This window comes from Bos indicus x Bos taurus, chromosome 2 (assembly GCF_003369695.1).
Source record: "Bos indicus x Bos taurus breed Angus x Brahman F1 hybrid chromosome 2, Bos_hybrid_MaternalHap_v2.0, whole genome shotgun sequence".
In the NCBI taxonomy this organism is placed as follows: domain Eukaryota; kingdom Metazoa; phylum Chordata; class Mammalia; order Artiodactyla; family Bovidae; genus Bos; species Bos indicus x Bos taurus.
This window is the reverse complement of record NC_040077.1, coordinates 62,830,414-62,851,046: the sequence shown is the minus strand read 5'-3', so window position 1 is coordinate 62,851,046 and position 20,633 is coordinate 62,830,414. Positions and strand designations below refer to the sequence as shown.

Genomic DNA, 20,633 nt, shown 5'->3' with positions numbered 1-20,633 from the left:
CCAACTCTCACATTCATACATAACTGCTGGAAAAACCATAGCTTTGACTAGATGGACCTTTGTTGGTAAAGTAACGTCTTTACTAGGTTGGTCATAGCTTTTCTTCCAAGGAGGAAGCGTCTTTTAATTTCATGGCCACAGTCACCATCTGCAGTGATTTTGGAACCCAAGAAAATAAAGTCTGTCACTGTTTCCATTGTTTCCCCATCTATTTGCCATGAAGTGATGGGACGGAGCACCATGATCTTAGTTTTCTGAATGTTGAGTTTTAAGCCAACTTTTTCACTCTCCTCTTTCACTTTCTTCAAGAGACTCTCTAATTCTTCTTCACTTTCTGCCATAGGGCGGTGTCATCTGCGTATCTGAGGTTATTGATATTTCTCCCAGCAATCTTGATTCAGGCTTGTGCTTCATCCAGCCCAGAATTTCGCATGATGTACTCTGCATATATGTTAAACAAGCAGGGTGCTGATATGCAGCCTTGACGTGCTCCTTTCCCAATTTGAAACCAGTCCATTATTTCACGTCCAGTTCTAACTGTTGCTTCTTGACCTGCATACATATTTCTCAGGAGGTGGGTAAGGTAGTCTGATATTCCCATCTCTTGAAGAATTTTCCAGTTTGTTGTGATCCAAAAAGGCTTTAACATAATCAGTGAAGCAGAAATAGATGTTTTTCTGGAATTCTCTTGCTTTTTCTATGATCCAACAGATGTTCGCAATTTGATCTTTGATTCCTCTGACTTTTCTAAATCCAGCTTGTACATCTGGAAGTTCTCGGCTCACATACTGTTGAAGCCCAGCTTGGACTATTTTCAGCATTACTTTGCTAGCATGTGAAATGAGTGCAGTTTGCAGTAGTTTGAACATTCTTTGGCATTGCCTTTCTTTGGGATTGGAATGAAAACTGACCTTTTCCAGTCCTGTGCCACTGCTGAGTTTTCCAAATTGGCTAGCATATTGAGTGCAGCACTTTCACAGCATTATCTTTTAGGATTTGAAATAGCTCAGCTGGAATTCCATCACCTCCACTAGCTTTGTTCATCGTGATGCTTTCTAAGGCCCACTTGACTTCTCACTCCAAGATGTCTGACTCTAGGTGAGTGACCACACCATTGTGATTATGTGGGTCTTAAAGATCGTTTTGTATAATTCTTCTGTGTATTCTTGCCACCTCTTCTTAATATCTTCTGCTTCTGTTAGGTCCATACCATTTCTGTCCTTTATTGTGCCCATCTTTGCATAAAATGTTCCCTTGGGATCTCTGATTTTCTTTAAGAGACCTCTAGTCTTTTCATTTTGTTGTTTTCCTGTATTTCTTTGCATTGTTCACTTAGGAAAGCTTTCTTATCTCTCCTTGGTATTCTTTGGAACTCTGCATTCAGATGGGTAGATCTTTCCTTTTCTCCTTTGCCTTTTACTTCTCTTCTTTTTCTCAGCTATTTGTAAGGCCTCCTCAGACAACCACTTTGCCTTTTTGCATTTGTTTTTCTTGGGGATGGTTTTGATCACTGCCTCCTGTACAGTGTTACAAACCTCCATCCATAGTTCTTCAGGCACTCTGTCTATCAGATCTAATCCTTTGAATCTATTTGTTATTTCCACTGTATAATTGTAAAGGATTTGATTTAGGTCATACCTGAATGGTCTAGTGGTTTTCCCTACTTTCTTCAATTTAAGTTTGAATTTGGCAACAAGGAGTTCATGATCTGAGCCACAGTCAGCTCCTGGTCTTATTTTTGCTGACTATATAGAGCTTCTCCATCTTTGGCTGCAAAAAATATAATCAGTATGATATAGATATTGAACATCTGTTGATGTTCATGTGTAGAATCGTCTCTTATTTTGTTGAAAGAAGGTGTTTACTATGATAGTGCATTTTCTTGGCCAAACTATTTTCTGTACAGGGCGGTATCGAAAGAAGTTTGTACTGTAGAGGCTTGTATTGAAATGGAAGGAGGTCAATAAGGGCAAGAACAGACTCTGGGAGAAACTAATAGGTACTGAGTATCCAGTATATGTACTTTGCTTTCAATACCTATTTCAACTACCTAAAGAATTCCCGAAAGGTTTCTGTCTTACCATCTTCTCCGTATCTAATCCTTTTTGTTTTGTTTTTGATGAGGAAAGATTCAGAGAAGTTAACTTCCTAAGATCTCATGGCTGCTAGATTGGAGAGTATGATTTATGTTGTCTGGAATATATATGGCCTGGGCTTAGGAAAATCCACCAAGATCACTGGGTGATTCTTATGTGCAGGCATGTTTGGAAACCATTGCTGCATGTTGCTTCCACAATTATCTGTTTAAATAACACATCTGGCCCTTTCACCAATGCTTAAAGACCTCCATAATCTTCTTGACCAGCAAATTAAATAGAGATAGACAGACCCAGATCTTCTTTGGTTTCTAAGGCTGTATTTGTATACCACCATTTGCTTTTGCAAGACTCAGAATTGAGGCTTTGGATGGACCTGATGACTGGGCAAAATTTGGATAGGCAGCTGACTGGGAACAGCTGTGTCATTCTTCCTGATAAGGATTCTTGGGATGTTTCTTTGCCTATTAAAGTTGCTAAGTGTAATGCTTGTAGTAAATTGTTTTTCTTTTTTTCTTCTTTCTGTTCTTTCTCTAGAATAATGAAGAAGGTCGTTGGAAACCGATCTGGCTGCCCAACTGTAGGAGATCGAATCGTTGAGCTCATTTATATTGATATTGTAGGACTCGCTCAATTCAAGAAAACTCTTGGACCATCTTGGGTTCATTACCAGTAAGTGCTCGTACTTGTTTTGTTCTTAAATTTTTAGAGCTTTTTATTTTGTTAACAAGAGTTGCATGGTTGCCAGTAGAAAAAGCTTATCGAATATCATCTTTTGAGCTGTGCAGAGTGTTTCTCATTCCTAATTGAAGTTCAGATTCTCCACGGTGTCTTTTGACTTTCAACACTCTTCATTAGTTTCACTGATTTAAGAGTAGAATCCAAATGTCCAGCCTTATTTTTCCTCTCCTAACACTTAGCTTGCATCTCTGTCTGCATACACTAATCTCATCCGTTTAATCAAGTAACAATTTTGATAAAATATGGACAGTGTCATTTCTTGTGTTCTTTAGATTTGAGATGGTGACTCATTTCTCTGTCCCTTTCCTCCATCAGTATTGTTATTCTTGGAAGAAAAAGCTGGGTGTAGCTTGTCTAAATGCTAGGGTCTTATATTTTTAAAGATATGCCTTATGCTTAGTATGACTGGAGTTCAGTGTTATTCTGCACAGTTTTATTATTTAATAGAAGATCTCACTATTTCCATATATGTGAGTTTGAGACCATGACTTAGTATTTGAAACAGTTTTACATGGTACACAAGCCTGACACTAAATAACATTGAATTCTATAATGAAGCTTATTAATTTTTCAATTTCCTTACACTCTTTCTAAGAGAGGCTTAGTTTAATGCTACTGTGTCTAAGATACTACTTTTTTTAAATTGGAGGATAATTGCTTTATAATATTATGTTGATTTCTGCCATATACAACGTGAGTTAGCCATAGGTATACATATATCCCCCCTGACACTACTTTTAACACTTGCATGAGAATAGCTGTAAGTCTCAGTGTTCAACAGGCAAAATAAAGTATCAGTTTGACTTTAACAATTCTTATTAATAAAGAATAATAGGAGGATTGATCAGGATGGTGGAGTAGGATAATGTGGAACTTGTCTCCTGCTACATACACATCCAGAATACATCTAAACATGGAACAGTTCTCATTGAAAACTAACTGGAAGTTTGCAGAAATAGTCTGTATGACCAGGACTGTAAGAAAGACCCACAGGTAATCAGGGAGGAAGGAAGGAAAAGCGATCAGGCAGGGATCCCTGGGAAGGGGCTCCGGAAAAGGGACACTGCCCTGGAAAGTGGTGAGAGCTAGACTGGGGCCCTGAGTCATGGGGTCCTACCCGAGAGAGATGAACCCCCTTGTTAAGTTGGTGGGCCACCAGCACTAACAGAAGAGCTGTGGGAAGCTTAGACCCTGCTTGTGAGGAGAACGTGTCCCCGGGCTTGCCCATGAGGCAGGGCAGAGAGGATAAACAGAGGCTTCCTGCAGCTGCCTCAGAGTGTGCCAGCCCTAGCTGACTAAATACTCCAGCCCCTCTTACTCCATGTCACAGCATGGCCCTGGATCCAGGGTGGCCATGATGAGAGAGGGAAAATAGTGGGACACAGAGGCGACCTGGACCCAGGATGGAACCTGAGTGGGTGGCAGTGGCTACTGTTGATGCTTACTCAAGCAGTGCATCAGAAGCAGCCCAGATCTCTGACAGCAGCTCACCCTAAATACCTGGGCACACAGGCTCCACCTGCCAGCAATGCCACAAATAGGCAGAAACAGAGGAGATGGGGGGCAGCAAAAGGCTATCTGTGAGCGGCAGAAGGTACTTGGACCCAAGCCTACATCTCAGTAGAGGAAGGGAAACAATGGCTCGTGCCCACACAGCGAGCATGTCAGAGACAGCTCGCGTCTCTGTGGTTGGCTGACAAGCTGAGAGCCTGCACCCTCTGCCCTTGCTTCAGCACTCTGCACTCAGGGGTGAGGGTCTCAGTGCTGGGACAGGGAAAAGCACACACTTAACAGGAACAGGTGAGACTTCCCTGGTGGTCCAGTGGTAAAGAATCCATCTTGCAATGCAGGGGACATGGATTCAATCCCTGGTCAGGGAACTAAGATCCCATAGGCAGCAAAGTAACTAAGCCTGCACACTACAGCTGCTGAGCCCATGAGACGCAACTAGAGAGTCCACGTACCACAACAGAAGATATCGAATGATGCAGCAAAGATACTGTGTGCTGCACCATGCAGCCAAATAGATAAGAACAGAGCCAGCTTCACCCGAAATCTCAGGATTCTGCTCCAGAACCTTAGGATCAGATCACCTCTGATAGGAAGGTGACGGCCGCCTAGCCCAGAGGAAGCCCTACCTCACCCCCAACTTCAGCTCTAGCCCCTCCATCTCCAGTCCCACCCATAGCAAGGTGATAGGTGCCAGCATTCCAGGAGGAAGGGCTACTTGAATCCACATCAGATCCAGCTGCCGTAAGGTGAATGCCACAATAAATCGAGTCCCACGTTTTTGTTTTTGTTTTTGGGGGGGGTGGTTGGGTTTCCCCGTGCATATAAAAGTTATGTTTACCCTATACTGTAAGTGTGCAACACCATTATGAGTAAAAAAAAAAAGTACATATTTAATTTAAAAAATACTTTCAGTTATGAAATGCACAGTGTGAGAATATAGTCAGTGATATGGTAACAGATGGTAATGAGACTTATCCTGATCATTTTGTAATGTACAGAAATATGGAATCACTAAGTTGTACACCAGAAACTGGCATAGTGTTATGGGTCAGTTATACTTCAAAAATAAAGATGAAGGCAAACTCATGGAAAAAGAGGTCAGGTTTGTGGTTATAACAAGTGGGGAGTGGGGGAGGAGGAGTTGGAGGATAGTAGTCAAAAGGTATAAACTTGCAGTTATGAGATAAGTGAGGGATGTAATATAGAATGTGATAAATATTATTAACACTGCTGCATTACTTACCAACGCTGTTAAGAGATCAAGCCCCAAGAGTTCTTATCACAAGGAAAAGAAACTTTATTTTGTATCTCTACAATGATGGTTGTTTACTAAGCTTGTGGTATTCATTACACATTGTATATAAGTCAAATCATTATGCTCTACACTTGAAACATTCTGTGCTGTGTGTCAATTATTTTTCAGTAAAACTGGAAAGGGAAAGGAAACTCTTTTAAATAGGTTATTGCTAAAAATTGCTAACCAACATCTGACAGTGCAGGGTTGCCACAAACCTTTAATTTGTATTAAAAAATTGAAAAAAGAATGAGTATCTGCAAAATCCAAAAAGTGAAGCACCATAAAATGAGGTGGGCCTGTAGTTTCTTAAAAAAAAAACAAAAACAAAATATAAATTTGGGGTGGTCCAGGATGGCAGTTTGTTGTTTTCTTTTCAAATCTTGAGACCACGATAAATGTTCTCTGTTATATGGGAGTAGCCATCTTTATGCTTGGTTAATAAGCCTTATCAGTGAATAAAGTTTTTTTTCTTTTTAGCAACAGCATTAAAAACAAGAAGGACAGAGCTGTTTTTCTCTGGCTTTTGCGAGTGGCAGGCCTCTGATAAACATGCCAAAGGAACTGGGCATTTTGAGAGTCCCTGGACTCACATATTCTCATCATTAAGAAAGGCTGTCTGGATGGAAATATATTCTCAGTGGTAGCATTTAGGTCAATTAAAAAGGATGATTTTATTATTAAAATGGTCACTGCTGATGAGTATTTGATTCTTGTTGGATGAAAAGGCTCTATCTCAGAGGGGCTTTTATGGGAGAGTGTAATGTTAATCCCTCCATTCTTTAATAAATCATCTGTGTCAGTGATATTAGCTGGCAGGAGGTCTGTTAGGACTTTAGCATTGGTGTCTTTGAGGTGTGATATGTCTTGAGATTCTCATCCAAAGGCCAAGCAGATTCTCTAGAAAGTTTCTTGCCTATTTCTTTTCCTTTTAAAGGTTAGAAATTAGTGGTGCTCCCTATATTCATCATGGGTAATGGAAGATGATAGGAATTGTATTAAATGTTAAGTTTATCATTTGATGTTTTGTTTAGGCACAAACTTATGAGTCCTGTTTATCTTGAAAAAATATAAATTCTGTCCAATTTATGTAGGGACCCAGGATGTACTGCAGTTCATGGGGTCGCAAAGAGTCGGACACAACTGAATGACTAAATTGCACTGAGGGCATTCAGTTAAACATGTATTGAATATCTACATGTGACTAGTGTCCTGCTAGGTACTGCAAAACTCATACCTGTTTTGCTTCATGTGAGGCCTTTGCTGGGCGTTGAGAACACACAGGAAAGGGAGATGCAAATAGTCCAAGATACACTGTTTCGCATCAAACTCCAAATTAGAAAGTAGGTCCTGGCAAGGAGGTTGTGAGTATCCAATCTTGTAATAGCGGGGCTTAGCACAGAGAGAATGTTCCAGGAATCATTTGGCATTGCTGCAGCCATCCCTGTTAGGAAGCCAGCTGCCTCGGGCAGCGAGGCAAGTATCTTTTAAAGTCATCAGTCTATTCCTGATGCTCCAGACACACAAAAGGCATTAGAGGAACAGCATAAATATTAACAACACAAACCCAATTCCAAAACACACAGATGTAGAAAGTGATTGAAGAGGGAAAACTATAATGTTCAGCCTCCCCTGTCACAGACAGTGATCAGTCTCTTGCCTCTGCTTTGTAAAACAGACCAAGATAAGCTCAAAAAGAAAAGAAAAAGGACAATTCCCCGATCAAAGCTTTGAGTATGTAGAGCTACAAGCTTAGAGACAAGTGTAGAGGCATCCCATCATCATTCATTCTGTAGTCTTCCATTGAGTAGAAGCCAGCATCATTTAGCATACATTTAGACCCCATCTAAAAGTCCAGGATTTCAAGTGTGAGGCTCCTGCCAGGCGTCTTTACTCATCAGGCTTTGTTTTAATTATCCAAATATAAAATAACACCAGCAAAATTCTAAGTTAAAAATAGAATCACAAGCTAGAGAGTGTTAGAGTCCATTACAAACAAGTGTAGGCAGCCAAAGCCTCCACGGCAAAGGTTTCTGTGAGGGGGGGTGGCTGGTTCCCCCTGCCGCGCCTGCTGGGAGCACTGTCAGCTTTGGCCCCCAGCTCTGTGCGTCTCACGGGAGCTGAACCTTCCCCAGTCCCACAAGTCAGTGTGTGTCCTCCCCCTTCCTGTAGCAACCTTCTACAGAGCTGCCATCATCCCAGCTCTTTTTTCTTTCTTTTTACTGAAGTATAGTTGATTTACAACATGGTGTTAGTTTCAAGTGTACAGCAGAGTGATCCAATTACACGTACATATAAATTCTGTCATTAGGTTGATCCCTTGTTCTTTGAGAACCATGTGGGGACCTGGAAGGAGGACACTGTTTCTGTAGTCAGCTTGTATTTTCCTTTGTGGTCATGGCCCACCCGCCTTCCACCTTTCTCTCCCTCTTTCTTTTCTTCCTTGTCTAGACAGATAATGCTGACATGAAAATCATCACACTAAAATAACAACTTAATATTGCTCTTCCTGGAAGATTCAGTCTGGCGATTGCATTCTTTTTTTCTGCATCATGCATTGATGTAAAACTGAATGAAAGATGGATTTCCTCCTAGTGGGGGAAGGAAGAAAGAAACTGAATCAAATCAAAAAGTTATTGTCATCATCTGATTCTAAAATGTGGGCTCTGATCTCTCTTTACTGTTGTGCTTATTGGTCCAATAAAAGCCATTTAGAATGATTAATACATAATAATAGTGCTGAAATAATAATAGATACAGAAAATAGTGCTGTTTCATTGGCCAGTCATGAGTTAAATTTACATTGGTGTCTTGAAAATCAGTGATGATATAAATGTAACCAAAATCAATAAATTCTGTTTTAGTATTGATTCCTTTCTTCTGATTGACCATTCTTTATGTACTCCAAAGCAATGATCAGAAGGCTTTATCTGTAAAGAGCCAGGTAATAAATATTTTAGTCTTTGCTTGGCCATGTGGTCTCTATTTTAGCTGCCAAACTCTGCTGTTACTCTAGGTAATCAACCATAGACATACAGAAACAACTAGGCTTGGCTAGTTCAAATAAAACTTTACTTTTGAACACTGAAAGTTGAATGTCATGTAATTTTCACATCACAAAATATTCTCCCCTTTTTAACCATTTAAAAATGGAAAGACCATTCTTAGCTAGAAGACCACACAAAAACAGGCCATAGACTGGGTTTGGTTGGTGCTGTTCTAAGGCTTTGGTGGAATAACCAAATGAAACAGCTTCAGTTTCAATTCATTTTGAGCTCCCAGAAACGCAAATACATACAAATCATGACTGTCTACTGAGTGAGATTCTAAGCTTTACCAAAAATCTTGTACTCTAGTCAACTGATGAAAATCTTGAATAATTGTTGAAAAAGAGCAAGCTTTGTGCTCTGAGCAGAATAAGACCTCTGTCTCAGTGTGCCTGGGCTGCTGTACCAAATCCTGGGTGACTTATAAATAGTAAATGTGTATTGCTCACATACTGGGGAGACTGAAAGTCTGAGATCAGGATGCCAGCATGGTCAGGTGAGGTGGCAGACTTCATATTGTATCTTCATACTGTGGAAGGGGCACTGGAGTTCTGTGGAATCACTTCTGCTGCTGCTGCTAAGTTGCTTCACTCGTGTCCTACTCTGTGGGACCCAGAGATGGCAGCCCACCAGGCTCCTCCATCTCTGGGACTCTCCAGGCAAGAATACTGGAATGAGTTGCCATTTCCTTCTCCAGTGCATGGAAGTGAAAAGTGAAAGTGAAGTCGCTCAGTCATGCCAACTCTTAGCAACCCCATGGACTGTAGCCCACCAGGCTCCTCAGTCCATGGGATTTTCCAGGCAAGAGTACTGGAGTGGGTTGCCATTTACTTCTCCAACCCTCATGAGCTTATCACTTCCCCAAAGCCCCACCTCCTAATACCATTTCCTTAGGATTTCAGTCTATGAATTGCTGGGGTGGGGTTGAGGGGGGATGGGGGGCTGGTTGTGGGGGATGGAGATAAGCATTCATACCATAGTAGCCTCTAAAAATGTTAATTCTTTTCTTTTTCCACAGTTGTTCATTAATAGTCAACACTGTATGCTCAGCCCTGGCTTGGGGCGCAGCAGTGACCATGGCCTTCTACAGTTCTAGCTTTAGGGAACTTTTTATTTCACTGGTATTTGAGCATCTTCTGTGATTAGTCAACTTGTCCAAAGCAGATTGTATGGACATCGGCTCTGGCTCGAAAGTCACACCTGGGGATGTTTAGTAGACAGGCCAGTGTAAGACCTCTCGATTCCTGCCCAGTGGCATTTCTTACTTAGAGGATTTGTCCATCTTTGGTAGTTCCTGAGAGAGAGGGTAGAGCTTTTGGTCTTTTGACTTTGGGGTCAAGGTTGTTATTTTACTCATGGCATCGTCTATCTTTCAGGTGCATGCTCCGAATTCTGGACTCGTTCGGCACAGAGCCAGAGTTCAACCATGCCAACTATGCCCAGTTGAAAGGCCACAAGACGCCCTGGGGCAAGTGGAATCTGAACCCACAGCAGTTTTACACCATGTTCCGTGAGTAGTTGTGTCTCAGCTCTGCTTTCCAGACTCCCATCAGAGACGAATGGGAGAAGAAATGAGGCTACCATGCGTTTGCATTTGTGATTCCTGGGGTCTTTAGCTGTAGAAATGTGTGCTCTGGAACCTTTTACTTGAGAATAATTGGATTTTTTTAAACTAGAATTGAAAGGCTCTGTGAACATTTTGTGAAAAGCCTTGGAAATGTTCTGGAGAAACATGTTCAATATTAAAGTATGACTGAAAACCACCTGGGAAAGACTGTCGGTGGTCTTTGATTGGCAGACACTAAACATGCTTTCTGCCAAACAGACCCTGTTTAGGGTCCACTTGATGATTCAAGAGGAATGAGATCTTCCATGTCTGTACACTTTTCCAAATACTGTAATTGAACCTTCATTATTTTAGGTATCAAACTTTATAAAGAAAAAGCCAGCCTTTTCAAGATGGAATGATTTAAAAAGCTGTCACATACCTTACTGACTTCTTAAACCCGGGGCTCAGGATGAAATCTTACGCTCTCTTGCTCATGTGGTGTCTTGTTGCCAATACCAGTGATTATTTTGCAAAGTGATGTAATGGACAGACTAAAAGATGATGAACTCACTGGCCCCAGCTGTAGCCTCTCAGCGTTTTTTTTTGTGTTTCTTTCCCACACTGACCATTTCTCGCTGCTGCCATCAGTCTACCTGCCTGCAGTTTGATTTCATTTACAATTAGTTGAGGACTGTGAAGCCAAATGCCAAGTCTGATAGTATTCATGCCAGAGATAAATTTTTTGTTTCAGTTCAGTTGCTCAGTCGTGTCCAACTCTTTGCAACCCCATGAACCGCAGCACGCCAGGCCTCCCTGTCCATCACCAACTCCTGGAGTCCACCCAAACCCATGTCCATTGAGTCAGTGATGCCATCCAACCATCTCATCCTCTGTCGTCCCCTTCTCCTCCTGCCCTCAATCTTTCCCAGCATCAGGGTCTTTTCAAATGAGTCAGCTCTTTGCATCAGGTGGCCAAAGTATTGGAGTTCCAGCTTCAACATCAGTCCTACCAATGAACACCCAGGACTGATCTCCTTCAGAATGGACTGGTTGGATCTCCTTGCAGTCCAAGGGACTCTCAAGCGTCTTCTCCAACACCACAGTTCAAAAGCATCAATTCTTCGGTGCTCAGCTTTCTTCACAGTCCAACTCTCACATCCATACATGACCACAGGAAAAACCATAACCTTGACCAGAGGGACCTTTGTTGGCAAAGTAATGTCTCTACTTTTAAATATACTGTCTAGGTTGGTCATAACTTTCCTTCCAAGAAGTAAGCGTCTTTTAATTTCATGGCTGCGATCACCATGTGCAGTGATTTTGGAGCCCAAAAAAATATAGTCAGCCACTGTTTTCACTGTTTCCCCATCTATTTGCCATGAAGTGATGGGACCGGATGCCGTGATCTTAGTTTTCTGAATGTTGAGCTTTAAGCCAACTTTTTCACTTTCCTCTTTCAATTTCATCAAGAGGCTCTTTAGTTCTTCTTCATTTTCTGCCATAATGGTGGTGTCATCTGCATATCTGGGGTTATTGATATTTCTCCCAGCAGTCTTGATTCCAGCTTGTGCTTCCTCCAGCCCAGCGTTTCTCATGATGTACTCTGCATAGAAGTTAAATAAGCAGGGTGACAATATGCAGCCTTGATGTACTCCTTTTCCTATTTGGAACCAGTCTGTTGTTCCATGTCCAGTTCTAACTGTTGCTTCCTGACCTGCATACAGGTTTCTCAAGAGGCAGGTCAGGTGGTCTGGGATTCCCATCTCTTGAAGAATTTTCCACAGTTTATTGTGATCCACACAGTCAAAGGCTTTGGCATAGTCAATAAAATAGAAATAGATGTTTTTCTGCAACTCTCTTGCTTTTTCAATGATCCAGCAGATGTTGGCAATTTGGCCTCTCGTTCCTCTGCCTTTTCTAAAACCAGCTTGAACATCAGGAAGTTCACGGTTCATGTATTGCTGAAGCCTGGCTTGGAGAATTTTGAGCATTACTTTACTAGCGTGTGAGATGAGTGCAATTGTGCGATAGTTTGAGCATTCTTTGGCATTGCCTTTCTTTGGGATTGGAATGAAAACTGACTTTTTCCAGTCCTGTGGGCACTGCTGAAATTTCCAAATTTACTGGCATATTGAGTGCAGCACTTTCACAGCATTATCTTCCAGGATTTGAAATAGCTCAACTGGAATTCCATTACCTCCACTAGCTTTGTTCGTAGTGGTGCTTTCTAAGGCCCACTTGACTTCACATTCCAAGATATCTGGGTCTAGGTGAGTGATCACACCGTCGTGATTATCTGGGTCATGAAGATCTTTTTTGTACATAATTCCCCTTGATGAGGTGAATGCCTATTCTGGAAATGACCATTCCCCCAAGTTAAACAGTTCATTTGTACACTCAGAGTGCAGATTTCTGTTTTCGTAAATTCTTGGAGTAATTTTAATCCAGAGCTTTCCATCCTAGAATTACTGTCTGAAAGCTAATCTGTTTCCCTTGTTAAGACCCACAACCCCCCTCTCCTTACCTTTTCCCCGTGTGCTGACCCGTTCCCCTCACGAACACCACCTAAAGGTGACCTTTTGTTGGGTTCACTAAGTACAAGAACAAATACACTGGACTGCTCCTTGGGTGTGAAGTGTGGGAAGGAAAACGAATTGAGGGCTGTGGCAGGTGGGGAAATCTGCTCAGGTTTGAATGTTCATTTTAGCTCAGAGAGGCGTGTCAAAGTGTTCTGTATGCATCATGAACATTACTATCACTGCTTCTGGAGCACTGTCATCCTGCTGTCATAGTCTGTTCCTGGGGCAGAATTCAGGGGGAAAACTAATATAGGGGTGGTGGGTGACAGGTGGCCGGCAGCATGGGGAGACATGGCTGTGCAACTTCGAGGAGCCAGAATGGGGTGACTCGTCTGTTAATTCACATAAATACAATGTTTAGCCAGGTTGTGCAAAATGGCCAGAACTGCTTAAATGACATGGTATATTTATACCCTCCATGGGATGGTGTTTCCCTACATCTGGGGCATAAACATAGGAGGCTTTTCCAGAAAGTAAGTTCTCATTTAGAATGCTGGGATTCAGAGTCCTGAGAAACCTATTTTATTTTCTATGAATGGAGGATTTGAAAGTGTTGGTTGAATTGAAATCCATTCACTGCTTAAAATATAACTAAAGATAGAAAAAATAGATCAGTTCTTGTTAACCTGGGAAGGAGATAGTTTTCTAAGTGACTCAGAATTCAGCAGGACTCGGGGGCAAAGCCTATACATTTGAGTGCCTTAAAAAAAAAAAAAAAAGACCTGTATGCCCAAAACAACAATATCAAAAAAATAATACCATAGCATATTCTGTTACAGAGGGTTAATATCACTGATGTATAAAGAGCTACTAAGAATTGAGACAAAAATGTTCCACAATCCAATAGGCAAATGGTCAAAAGCAGTCCAGCGAAAAAAAGAAACGTATTGCTCCAAATACATGAAACATGTTAACCTCATGCATAATAAGAGAAGTACATTTTAAAATTGCACCAAGATCCCGTGTCCCACATATCAAATTGGCAAGAAGCTGAAAGTTTGCTCATGCAGCTCTTCCTCAGGTGAGACTTCAGGAGAGCACTGGGAATGCAGCCCGGCTGCCACTGCCCCGTGCCAGGGCATCTGTCACCGTCTAGCACAGCTTCTAGGCGTCTTTCCTTTGACTGAGCAGATCATATCTAGGAATCCACCCCAAAGACAAGTGAACAAAGATCATACATGGCATGCATACAAGGCCATGTATTGTGACGCTGTTTGTACTAAGGAAAGACTGGAAATAACCCAGAGGTTCCTATTAGAGAACTGAGTGAATCATATTGTCCATTGATAGAGTGAAACGTGTGTAACTGTGCAGAAAGACTGAGGGAAGATTACACTGTCTGAAGGGAGATGTCTAGTCTATATTAAGCGATAAAAGCCAAAGTTCAGGGCAGTGTGTGGAGTCCCTCCCTTCTATGCAAGAAGGGTATGCAGCAGGAGGAAAATGTATGTATGCCGATGTATGTGAATGTGCTTGTGTTTTCAAAAGAAACAATGGAAGACTAAAAAACAAGCTAATAAAAATGATTACCCCTGGAGGAGGGTTTGAAGGGACAGGGATAGAAAATAGATGTCTTTTTTTTTTTTTTACTTTAAACTGAAGTATAGTTGATTTGCAATGTTGTGTTAATTTCTGCTGTACAGCAAAGTGATTCAGTAACACATATCTATATATTCTTTTTTATAGTGTTTCCTGTTATGATTTATCCAGAATATTGAATATAGTTCTCTGTGCTAGATGTCTCTTAATGTACTTTATTTTGACTTTAGAACCATATAAATGTTTTATTTAAAAAGAAATAAGAATTCACTAAAGATTGAAGAGATTAAAAAACATGAAACACACCTAGTGATATGTGAGGTTGGTATTAATCTCTCACACAGATAAAATAGTTATTTCAACTGACTTTAAAACACAATCTTTGGACCGTACATTTGTAGTGGGGAATATTTATTATTATTTGAAACTATTCCAGGTATACTGTGGGAACCAGAATTTGCAGTGGATAGGAAGAGGGAGTGCTTAAAGAAGTTAAGACTGTATAATATTTGGCTTGAATAGGAAATATCAATGTGAACTTATATTTTCTCTTTAAAAAGTAAATGTTTCCTAACTCTGTACTTTGAAAAGGATCAAAAGTAAAGACGATCAGGTGGCAATGAGTATCCTTAACACTTGTTTGGGGCTTCCTAAGTACCTTTCCCACTGAAGAAACCTCTTTCTAAGATAAATAGGTGATTTTAGGCCTAGGGCGGCAAACATTAAAAATGTGACATCTTTAATCTGGAAGCAAGGAGACTAAGAAAGACCCCTGGGGTGGAGTCAGAAGGACATAGGAGCCAAAGATGAGGTAGTTTGGGCATCAAAAAGAATAAAAAGGACTTCCCTGTGGTCCAGTAGCTAAGACTCCGGGCTCCCAGTGCAGGGGGCCTAGGTTCAATCTCTGGTCAGGGAACTAGACCCCATATGCTGTGACTAAAAACCCTGCATGCTGCAGCTAAGACCTGGCACAGCCAAATAAATTAAAAAAAAAAAAGAATAATGACTGCAGTGGAGGGAATCAAACCAACATAAAATAATCCATGAGTCCAGAATGATAGCCCAAGCAAGAAAAACCCACAAAATCAATTGATCACCTTTAGGCTAGGACACCCTCTTCATGACTCTGAAAAATAAAGGGAAAGAATCCAGTTTTGATCCTGCTTTCCTAGGACAAGTTGTATTTGAAGATAATCAAATAGTTGATGAGAGAACATTGTTAATTATGGAGAAATCACAGCTAATAAATGCAAAAGGAATGAAAAATTAGAATATCAATATCTTACAACTCTTAATAAGACAGTGGAGCAAGGCAGGGATTATCAGTGATGGCAAAATCCATCAGTGAACAGGTTGATGGAAAACATCCTTATGGCAGAGGCAGTCTTGAATGGGGGAAACAAGGAAATGAAGCAGTTGGGGACCTTGATCTTGTTGAGGATGTGCCCGAGGTTGGAGAACTTGTGGAAAAAAAGCAGTGCCTCCTTGCTCCACCCTACCTCCAGAGCATGCCCACAGAGAATTTGGCTGCACCCCTCAGAGAGGGTCCTTCCCTTCCCACATGACAAAGGGGCCAGATCCAGTCTAACCCAGTTGTTCCCACAGAACCTTCCATCCCCCACCCTTTGGGTATATGTGGCTGTTCTCACAACCTGAAGCGGAGGGGGTGGGGTGCGGGGAACCATTCCTTTGAATAGAAGATAAAAGTGTCAAAAGTTTACCTATGTCTTGTCAATTAAAAAAAAAGTGAAACATTTACTAGTACTTAAAAGATGGGCTGATAGTAATCTTTACATAACTGAAGTAAATCAACCCTGAATATTCATTGGAAAGACTGATGCTGAAGCCCCAATACTTTGGCCACCTGATGCAAAGAGCCAACTCATTGGAAAAGACCTTGATGCTGGGAAAGATTGAGGGCAGGAGGAGAAGGGGGTGACAGAGGATGAGATGGTTGAATGGCTCACCGACTCAATAAAAAGGAGTTTAAGCAAACTCTGGGAGGTGGTGAAGTGCAGGGAAGCCTAGTATGCTGCAGTCTATGGGGTCACAGACAGTTGGACACGAACTAAGCTGCTGAAAAGTGTGCGCATACACTGGATGCATTTAGATTGTTCTCTCCTGATGGGATGGTTGCACAGGGAGAAGTTTGGAGACCACAGAAATAATGTTGTACTTGTAAAATCATTGTCATCAACTCCAGCTGCCTTGGGTGTTTGGCAGGTATGGAGGGCAGGGGGAGGGTGGGAAAGGCTGGTTAGAAAGGGCCCAGCAGGAGGATAAGGAGAGAGTAAAACACACCCACCATTGCTGAAGCATCTTTAGGAGTAGAGAAGTGAGACAGATGCTCCTGGCCAGATAGATGCTGTTGAAGATTCAGAGAGCACACCTCACTTTGAGGCTGCTTATATTTCTCCTCTAGCTCATTTCCTCACCAAGTTGATAGAGTTTCTACAAGTTGGAAAGGCTGGCTTTTCTTTACTGTTTTGCCCCAAATCTCAGAATTTCAGAGAACTATCTTCGTGTATTCTGTTTGCATTTGAGCATTTTTATGAGCATAGACTATTCCCAGCACCTTCCTACGCAGCTTCTATAGGGCAAACCAGATGGTCAGAGAATAGTAAGGACATTTAATTAGATCTTTGAATGATGGTTTTTTTCCCCCAGGAAGCTGAGCTGAGAAGTATGGTCCCTACTCCCTCAGGGCAGGCCTCTTGTTCCTGCTTTTCCCTCTTGTCCATACACTAGTATGGCTTTGAGTGTGGCTTCTGAACTGGACTCTGAGACCCTTTTCCTGCCCCAGAGCCAGCTCGGAAAAGCTCAGCTTGGATCAGGCTGTTCCTCCTTTCAGACATAGCGCCTTCCCCTTGCCCTTGGGGTTGGATTCAAAGTCCATAGCATAGCTCTCAAACCCTCCGTCTTCTCTCCCCCACCACTGCCCTTCTTCTGAACCTGGGCTCACCCAACAGCCTGCTGCTCTCTGAAGGTGCCCCTATGATTCTCACCACCTTTGCCTCCTTTAGATCACCCCAATAGCAGGATTTTATTTTTTCTCTTGAAGTATGATTCCCTCCATATTTCTAATCAAATAAAATAATAGTAATAATAATAACCCTATCACAAAAACAGGGAAAGCCTCCCCTTGGAAGAAGGTTCACATACCCTAATATAAGCATTATTATCTTTTTTCAGAGGTACATTTTTACAGCATTGTAACATGCATACTATAATTTTGTGTCTCCTTTTTTTTCCCCATTAATTTTCCACTTAATACATCAAAAGTTTTTTTCAAGGTTGTACTTTTTCTTTGGCCATGCCTCTTGGCATGTGGGATCTTAGTTCCCAAACCAGGAACTGAACCCATGCCTCCTGTAAGTGGAAGCATGGAGTCTCAACCACTAGACCGCCAGGGAAGTCTTCACGGTTCTACTTTTTTTTTTTAACTCTTTATTTTGTATTGGGGTATAGCCAGTTAACAATGTTGTGACAGCTTCAGGTGAACAGCAAAGGGACTCAGCCATACATATATATGAATCCATGAATCCGTATATATGAATCCTCAAGGTTCTAGTTTTTAAACTAGTGTTTCCAGGACTGTTTTGTGTAGTCTGCCAAGTAGACTTTGATTTATGTGGGGATACTTTTGCTATTTCTTGTTGAGAATTAATAGTTGCTTTTTATGGACTTGCTAGGGACTTGACCCTATATTTAGGCATTATTTCAGTCAATAGCCTTTAATCTGCTGTCTATACTGCTTTTACTAAGCTCCTGAAGGCATGCTCTTGTTTTTCTCAGTCCCAAACAAGGTGCATTATACCCCAGTAAAGGAATGAAAGAAATCTGCCCACACAGAAAAATCAAATACCTATACCATTTACAAGAGAAAATAAAACCCTGAAGTTGGTGTCTTGCATCTGGAATTCTCCCGTATTTGGATAGTGTTCTGGTTATCTGCGTGATGCCCTCATTCACAGCTTCTTCTGGCTTATGTGAAAACATGAGCAGTGATAAAACATCTTCATCTAATTGCATTATCTTCCTCTCTCGTTGTGGAGACTATGGCTGAAGGTAGCAATAGCAGAAATTACCAGAGTCCTCATTCCTGGTTTCAGGCAAATTGCATCTCAGGTGTGTATTTATCTCCTGTCATTGAAAAGTTTCAGTAACATTTATTAGTCTGTTTAGCAACCTCACTGTTCATATCACTGTCCTAGAATATTTCCAGTTGAGGCAAAGTCTTGTTTACATTAGTTTATTTTTACTTAAGTGATTTTTGAGAATTTGCCTTCTGGCTGCTCGTGTCATGTAGTCCAGCCTGGGGGATGTTCAGTGTTTGTTGGCACATGTGGAAATTTGGAAGCTGTGATAGTTGAGTGAGGAACAGAGTGGAGGGGCTCTAGAGGCATTATCGCCTCCCGGTTTCACCTCCACCCCGTTTCCTTTTGCTATCCTACCTCAGCCCCGCTGGCCTCTTTGATGTCGTCCTGCCTCTTCTCGGCTTTTAGGTGTCCCTCAGGACAACAGCAGGCCATTGCATGCGCTGTTCCTTTGTCTGGGAGCCCTGTGCCTCCCCCGCACCCTGCGCACCCTCCGGGGAGGTGCTGTCTTCCGGAAAGCCTTCCCGCCCTGAGCCACACTCTCCTGCCCCGTGTCCTCCCCACTCCCACGTGCCAGCCCGGGTCGCACCTTGTGGTCTCCACGAGCATCATCACTGCTGAGTCTTCCACATCTGAAGCAGCATCATAGGTGATCAACGTGTGTTGAATTACTGAATAAAGAACAGATAGACACAACCACAGAATGGAGTTAATTAAAATGTCAGTCACATCCTGACCCTCCTATTTCCACAGTGATGTAGCCTCTCGCTGGAGGGGAAAATGAGTCACCCCAGTAGCCTCAAGGCCTGAAGGGGTCTGGCCCCGCTACTCCCCGGGCGTCATTTCTTACTCCATGTTCTCTTACTCACTTCTCTCTAGCATCCCTATTGTTTTTTAGGTGGGCCAGACACACTCCTACTCTAGGACCTTTGCATTGATTGCTCCATCTTCCGAACATTGTTCCCTTTAATTGGGTCTGTGGCTCAAATGTCACTTCAATGAGATTAATCCTGACCCCCTTCCCCTTTTTGAAATGCAACTCTTTTCTCTGCAACTTCTTACACCCCTTCCCTGCTTTCTTTTCCTCTAATTGCTTTACCATGCAGCATTTATACTTCACAGACTTCTGTTAATTTTCTCTTCCTCTGCCGGATTCTAATAGTGTTGGTACGAGTTTTGTCTGTTTTTTTTCATCGCTGAGACTCCAACACTTTAAAGACTATCTGGCACATAGTAGGCATTCAGAAAATACTTACTGATTTAATTAAATTGAATGATCATGTCTGTTCTGTTTTTAGACCATGCAACAATGTAGGGAAAAATAAAGAAGGTACAATATACAAATCTTAAGATTACACTATATAGCACAGGGAACTATATTTAATATCCTGTAATAACCATTACAGGATATTAATAACCATAATGGAAAAGAATATGAAAAAGAATATATATGTATATATACGTAACTGAATCACTTGGCTCAGTTCAGTTCAGTCACTCAGTCATGTCCAACTCTTTGCGACTCCATGGACTGCAGCAAGCCAGGCCTCCCTGTCCATCACCAACTCCCGGAGCCCACTCAAACTCATGTCTATCGTGTGGGTGATGCCATCCAACCATCTCAACCTCACCTCATTGAGATGGGATGAGAATCACTTGGCTATACAGCAGAAATTCACACAACATTGTAATTCTACAATACTTACATTAAGAAAAAAAAATCTGAGAGTACAGAAGCTTCTTGAAGCTAGTGACCTCAGGTTACTCTCCCTTGTCTTCCCACAGAATTTATTCACACGGTTAGGTTTTCAAGAGTTGTTGAAGTCTTACTGATGACTGTTGTCGCTGACATTCTAACTCAGTTTCTCCAGGGACTTGGGGCTTGCAGCTGAGTCAGAATAGTGGCTTGTAGACCAAAACTTTTGCCTTACAAAACAGGAATTTTAGAAACAAGCTAGTTTCATTTCATACAAATGACGAACATGCTGGCTTCAGCCAAGGATGCATTGCTTCCATGTACGACTTTATTTTTAGAGGCTGACAAGCAGAGGAGCTATTTGTGATTCAGACGGCCTTTTTGGCCTTTAACTTGGATCAGGAGGGCTCTTGCCTTTTACTTCTGTGCAGACCAGTGAGTAATAGGATCAGCCTTGCAGTTCCTTCAGTCTGAGTCTCAGCC

At 41.8% G+C, this 20,633-nt stretch overlaps 1 protein-coding gene across 2 annotated transcripts in view; it reads left to right on the top strand.

The window, feature by feature from the left end:
• MGAT5 (alpha-1,6-mannosylglycoprotein 6-beta-N-acetylglucosaminyltransferase) overlaps positions 1 to 20,633 on the top strand; it is a 398,458-nt gene that overhangs the window by 250,334 nt on the left and 127,491 nt on the right. For both annotated transcript variants that reach the window (XM_027562025.1, XM_027562023.1), the window contains exons 10-11: positions 2,634 to 2,768; positions 10,067 to 10,200. In XM_027562025.1, the coding sequence (XP_027417826.1) occupies positions 2,634 to 2,768; positions 10,067 to 10,200 (269 nt within the window). The remainder of the gene's footprint in view (positions 1 to 2,633; positions 2,769 to 10,066; positions 10,201 to 20,633) is intronic.